General features: G+C 34.9%; 1 protein-coding gene across 1 annotated transcript; it reads right to left on the minus strand.

Moving 5' to 3' along the window:
- Positions 1–2,167: 2,167 nt before the first annotated feature.
- Positions 2,168–5,430, minus strand: LOC140839483 (bZIP transcription factor 17-like). Its single transcript, XM_073206207.1, has 2 exons — positions 3,502–5,430; positions 2,168–2,840 (listed from the first exon to the last, which is right to left on the minus strand). Exons 1-2 carry the CDS (start codon positions 5,393–5,395, stop codon positions 2,389–2,391), a joined length of 2,346 nt encoding a protein of 781 aa, XP_073062308.1. The 5' UTR covers positions 5,396–5,430; the 3' UTR covers positions 2,168–2,388.
- Positions 5,431–6,000: the final 570 nt, after the last annotated feature.

A 6,000-nucleotide genomic window follows, 5' to 3' on the forward strand; every position in this document is an offset into this window, starting at 1 on the left:
ATTTGTCCCCTCCGGTATGTGATTCGAGGATTTAACCGGACGTCTGTTTCTCAGGATACAACGAGCAAACCAGCAGTGATGTAGCACATATTACTACGCTGGAGAACAAAAGAGTACCTAAACTTTATCATCAGAACGTGGAGCAGGAGTAGTTTTTGAAAGAAGAAACAGGAGGCAGAAATGCATGAAAAGTGGATGTGATGTGTATTATGACTTTGACATATCCCGTATTTATAAGCTCATCTATATCACTTTATTTTACTTATGAGAGACAAACCCCTATTTATATATATAAGCTCGTTACCACTTTCTTTTTTCCTATGTGGGATAAACCCATATATATAATTCAACAATTCGAACTTGTGTATATATCTATATTGTTTTAATATAAACTTGCTTAAAATTAAATCGGATAATTCCATAGTTACGCTATTGTCTGCACCACATCAAGGGAATCCGAGAAAATTGCACACATTGACCAAATCAATAAGCAAGAAAAAATCCATATTATACCGGATTGCCACTAGCTCCGTATCTACAACAGAGCCTGAATATCGAATTATATATGCATATTCGTTAAATTATATTTGGCATACCCAAGTATACGTATAATGTAATATAGAAATAGTAAAGAAGGTGTATTCGTTATAGAGATTTATTGATTTTTTTCTAAATAATAGATTATTTTGAAGTTTAGTAGATTTTTACTGACTTTTGTAGAATTTCATAAATTTCTAAAGATTTTCACATGTAGATTTATTTTATATGACTTTTATTGAAATTTGTAAACTTTTTCATAGAAACTGTATTTGTAATTTATGATTATGATTTTTAAAATTTCTTTGAACTAATAGTTGAACATGAATAATTTTTATTTATTTAAAATATTTTTACCTATCAATATAAATATTTGTACTTATTGATTTAATTTACGAAAGACGGTAAATAAGTCATTACTAAATTTATTGCTATTAAATTTTATGTATTCAAATAAATTCAACATATTTATTTAATTTAATTAATATTTTCAAAAAAATACGTAACAATAATTTTCAGTATTAATAAATAATATAAATTAAAATAATTTTATCATCTTAAGTAAATTTTTCTATAAAAATATATCAATTTGTTTTTCACAATGTGTCTAACAACAAAATAAACAAGACAATTATTTGTATCTAGAAATAGAGAATAATGAGCATGTTAAAATTCTGCAATTAGTATAATTTTATAAAATATTAATATATTTAATTTATTATAATTATCATTATATATGTGTGTGTATTCATAAATTTTTAAAATTATATTAATGTATCTCTGAATCACACACACGTGTTAAACATACATACATATAATATATATATATATATATATATATATATATATATATATATATATATATATATATAAATATGAATTTTGTGTCATAATTAAAATTAAGATGAAGATCATTAAACATCAAAAGTTTTATAATAATTATTTAGAAAAATTAGTTATTAAAAAATAATTATTATTATTTTCAATTTATGGGCCAATAAAATATATTTTTTTGTTATGCATTGTATTAAATTTTTATAAACATAATTTTAAATTTCGTGAGATTTTGTGACCGGAACTCGAAAAATAAAATAAACGATGTTAAAATTTTTGATTTTAAACTATCATTAGTAATAAAAAATTATATTTTTACAAAATTCCAAAAAAATATAAATGAAGGAAAAAAGATTAAATGAATTAATGTTTGTACTGATATTATTTTTAATATAAATGAAAGTGAGTATGCGATTTTGAGAGATTTAATTCTCGATTCAAAAATATTTTTGATATTTTATAATTGTACTTTAGGTTTAATTTTTGTACTTAATAGAATTTCATTAAAGTGGTTCAATACAGATTATAGTGGTGACATTACATATATCGTTAAGAAAAATTTCTCTAAGAAGTGTCGATTACACTTGCACTATGACTCTATCCTCAACATCCAGACAAATGTCATGAGATTCATATTAACATTTGTATTACCAATCGCAGGTAGTTTTGGTTATGTCGTTCTGGGCTCAGTCAAGGTCAACTTTGCCAACCCCAGACTCCTCGGGTAAAGATTCATTAGACCCGTTCAAATACAAGACATCCACGGCCACACTGAGCTCAGCCAAGATACCGGACGAGTCGTAAGTATTACATATCCAATATCAACACAAAATAGAAGGACTACAAGTTTACCCCATCGTTTGTTTATGATAAATACTAGATAAAGCACATGCCTGAGCAAAAGTCACGGTTGGCTGTGAGGTTTACATAAGTCAGGGTAAGCCTAACGGACTGCTATAACTTAGCCATCTACAAAATTCATTGAGTCGACGCTTCTTAGTTTCTCCTATTCGATCATCAGTTAGTAACTAGATGAGACGCAGATCCCAGAAATGGAAGCATGCATGAGTATGTTACGTACTTGACACTATCAATCAACACAACAACAAAAATTGGTGAGATGGAGTTCTTTCCCAAAACACCATCAACGTCACCACCACCTGTTTCTCTTGGATCCACCAGCACCGAAACCACCATTGAAGATGTTGAGTTATTACCATCCAAATTATCTTTCCGTGAATTTCTTTGTTTATGTTCTTCCGAAGTATTATGATGGCATTCAGGTAGGGGAATAGGGTGATCTTCAAGGAACCTTCGGTTTCTTCCCTTGTTGACATGTGTAGAATTTCGAGCCTGCTCTTCAGAAATGTTTTTTTGAGTGGAGGCTGGAATTATGGCTCCTGAAACAGAGGCTGGTGATACGTCAAACTGGAATACTTCAGTGCACATCCCGGAGCTCAACATCGGCCCTGATTACAAATAAAAGCAAGATCTAGTTATACTTGTGGATACAAAATGAGAGCTCCATTTATATAATTTTACCCAAAAATTAATGATCAAAGACTTGTTTCCAGGTGAGAGCAAAGTGATTGTGGAAAACTAGAAAAAGAAACAAGGGTACTCATAAATAGCGTACAGAACTTCGTCTTGGTTAATCAGTGTCCAAACGGATATTTCAATCCATTAGTTGACAAAATCATGGAATGGAAGACGGTAAAAGGATGAAGAATTAAGAGACTGTATTTAACATAGTTTCATCAATGCACTCCTACTAATATGCTAATGGATGACTAATTAGCTTCCAGTGTTGTGAGCAGGCACGAGGGACAAAAAATCTTGGCAAGATTTTTAGAAGTGCAGATCAAGAATCGTGCATGAGAACGAGCATGAAAAGAAATAACAAACAATAACATAGAACATCTTTGCAGACAATCTATTATCTATACATTCCCAAAAAGTATCTACCACGCAAGTCACTGTTTATTCAATTAGAAAGTATCAAGATTTGATTTTTAACTCTTTATCAAAATCTAAGGAAGTCAACAGTGATTTAGTTCTGACCTAAATTAACCACAAATTGATAAAAACTCTAACAAACGAAAATCATGTGCAAAGAAAGGTCAAGATTACCAGCAAGGCCTTCACGAAACCATTGATGAAGACTGCCATCATTTGCTGTCGATTTCAAGTTTTCCCTGTCTTCTGTATCGGGACGGAGGGCCCTGAGGTGGGGATTCCTGATATCGCCCCTTCCCACACCAGGAACAGGAATAGCAGGAACCAAACCTACAGGAACTGCCAAACCAGTCTCTCCATCAACCTCTGTGTTAGATGCCACGGCTTTCTCGCTTGCCAAAACCGAATGAATGATCAAATTTCCTTCTATCTTCACAAGCTTATCATTTCTGGGAACATACAACGAGGCGACAAGACGTTCACTCCCATTGCCAACACGAGCAAACTCATCAGCATTTGGCTCACCTCCACCACCATTACCTCTTTGACAACAATGGAAACTACTATTAGTACCACTATAATCTCCCCTACCACTAAATTTTTCGCCATTTGCAGTCCCATTGACCATCAGCAGCCTCCCGTGATGTTTCTCGTAATATCCATCACCAACATAATTTTCTCCACCGTTGAGTGCCTGCCTAACTCCTCCATACCTCACATTGATGACTGGAACCAAGCCTCCAAACAACATTATAAAAAGAATTAAACCTAGAAAACTAACACCGGCAACCTTCTTACTTTTTTGCTCCTCGTTTTTCTTACTCTCCACTTTCTTACTCACCTTCCGTGACTGAGCTGGCTGTTGCGGTTTCAACCTTGGAATTGGCACCAAAGGAAGTTGCGACCCTTGTGGCTTCATCATATAAGGTGGAGCACACGGCATCCACGGATACATCATGGCTGGGTGTGAGTACATTACAGGAGGAGGATGTGGCATCTGGGGAGGTGGGGCAGCCACACCACCACCACTGACCATTTGTTTCCGAAGAGTTACATTTTCAGCCATAAAAAACGAGATTTTTGCATTCAAGTCTTGAATTGTTGAATGCATCATTCTCACCTTATCCTCCAATTCATCGACGTAATGTTTCTTCCTCTGTCTCGATAATTGTGCACTCTCTCTATTCCTCATCAATCTAGCATTCCTTTTCTCTTCCTCCTCACTCAACCCGCTATTATCATCGTTCTCAGCGTTACTGTTAGACTTCGTACATTTAGTAATCCTAGACTCAACATAACAGTCATCGCTTTCTTTTTTCCTTTTCAGCGAAGAACCAGGAGCGATATAATTACTCGAGTCCTCTGATTTAATTTCATAATCAAAAAAAACATTTAAAATGGAATTGCTCTTTAAATTCGGAGAGGAACTCACCGATCGAGCGGAACAGTCACTGGAATGCTCTGAGACATGGGACTTGCGATTTCCCGAACCCTGGGTATCAGGCGAAGTGCAATTCACCTCCTTTACGTCTCCGACACTATTTTCTGAAATCCCTCTATTTGATCCATCCGATTCAGGAGACGACAGATTGAGATAGCCAGAAATCTGATTAGACTCTAAAACAGGCGAGCCGGAATTCAGAACCCCGGATCCATGCAAGCCGTAATCTCCCGAAAAATCTCCGTCACCAGAATGATGCCGCAAGTCCGAAGAGGCTGATTTAAAAACGCCTTGATAAGGAGCCAAATTCGTACCAAAATCGAACCGATCGAAATTCGGGTCCAATTCGGGTTCCATTTTGAATGAATTGGTCTCTTCTGATTTGGAGGGATCCCAAATGAGGTCATCAAAATCAGCTGGTGTGAGACTAAAATCGTCAAGGATGAAATCGAAATCGAGTCCTTCCAAATCGTTAAGGTCTTCGCCTAAATTGCAGTCACTGTCGATGAATTGATGTCGAGAAAATAATGTTGCGTCGACGGGTGGAATTAATAGCGCCGAATCAAATTCAGCGGTTAACGGAGGCGTCGGCGGAAGATCGACGGTGACAACCGTCAGGTCAGCCATTTTTCCTCCGCAGGTCACTCTGTGAGGACTTTGCATGAGTTCCTGCCCGAGGAGAAGGGCGTTGGGGTTTTAGAAGTTGCGGCCCGAAGAAACCGTACGCGTTTATAGGGAGCGTGATTCCACGCGTTAGTGTGTGAATTTTAAAATGCCATGATTTGTAATGATTTTGGGTAAATAAAAAGATCGGTAATATATTTAATATTTTACAATTTAAAGAAAAATAGACATGTTTTTGTTTACCATAATTTTATCATTTGGAAAACTGTTTTTATTGATGTGTTTAAGATAAAGAGTAGGTCTTTTGTCAAGACGGTATCACGAATCTTTATCTGTGAAATGGGTCAACTCTACCGATATTCTAAAAAAATCAATACTCTTAGCATAAAAAGTAATATTTTTCATAGATGACTCAAATAAGAGATCTGTCTCACAAAATACGACCTGGAGATCGTCTCACACAAATTTTTGTCTAAGATAAATTGCTAAGATTTTGGCAATGAGATATTGGTGGTATTGATAAATATACAAGACAAAAACTTGTGTGAGACGGTCACAAGGATCTTATTCGTGAGACGGATCTCTTATTTGGGTTATCTATGAAAAAG

The sequence above is a fragment of the Primulina eburnea genome, chromosome 8 (genome assembly GCF_022965805.1).
Source record: "Primulina eburnea isolate SZY01 chromosome 8, ASM2296580v1, whole genome shotgun sequence".
Taxonomy (NCBI): domain Eukaryota; kingdom Viridiplantae; phylum Streptophyta; class Magnoliopsida; order Lamiales; family Gesneriaceae; genus Primulina; species Primulina eburnea.

Excerpts from the sequence above, each read along its gene's own strand:
- LOC140839483 (XM_073206207.1), bottom strand. The coding sequence starts at position 5,395 with ATGGCTGACCTGACGGTTGTCACCGTCGATCTTCCGCCGACGCCTCCG. Across the intron at positions 2,841-3,501 it reads GTTTCGTGAAGGCCTTGCTG|GGCCGATGTTGAGCTCCGGG; the intron begins GTAATCTTGACC and ends ATTTGTAATCAG.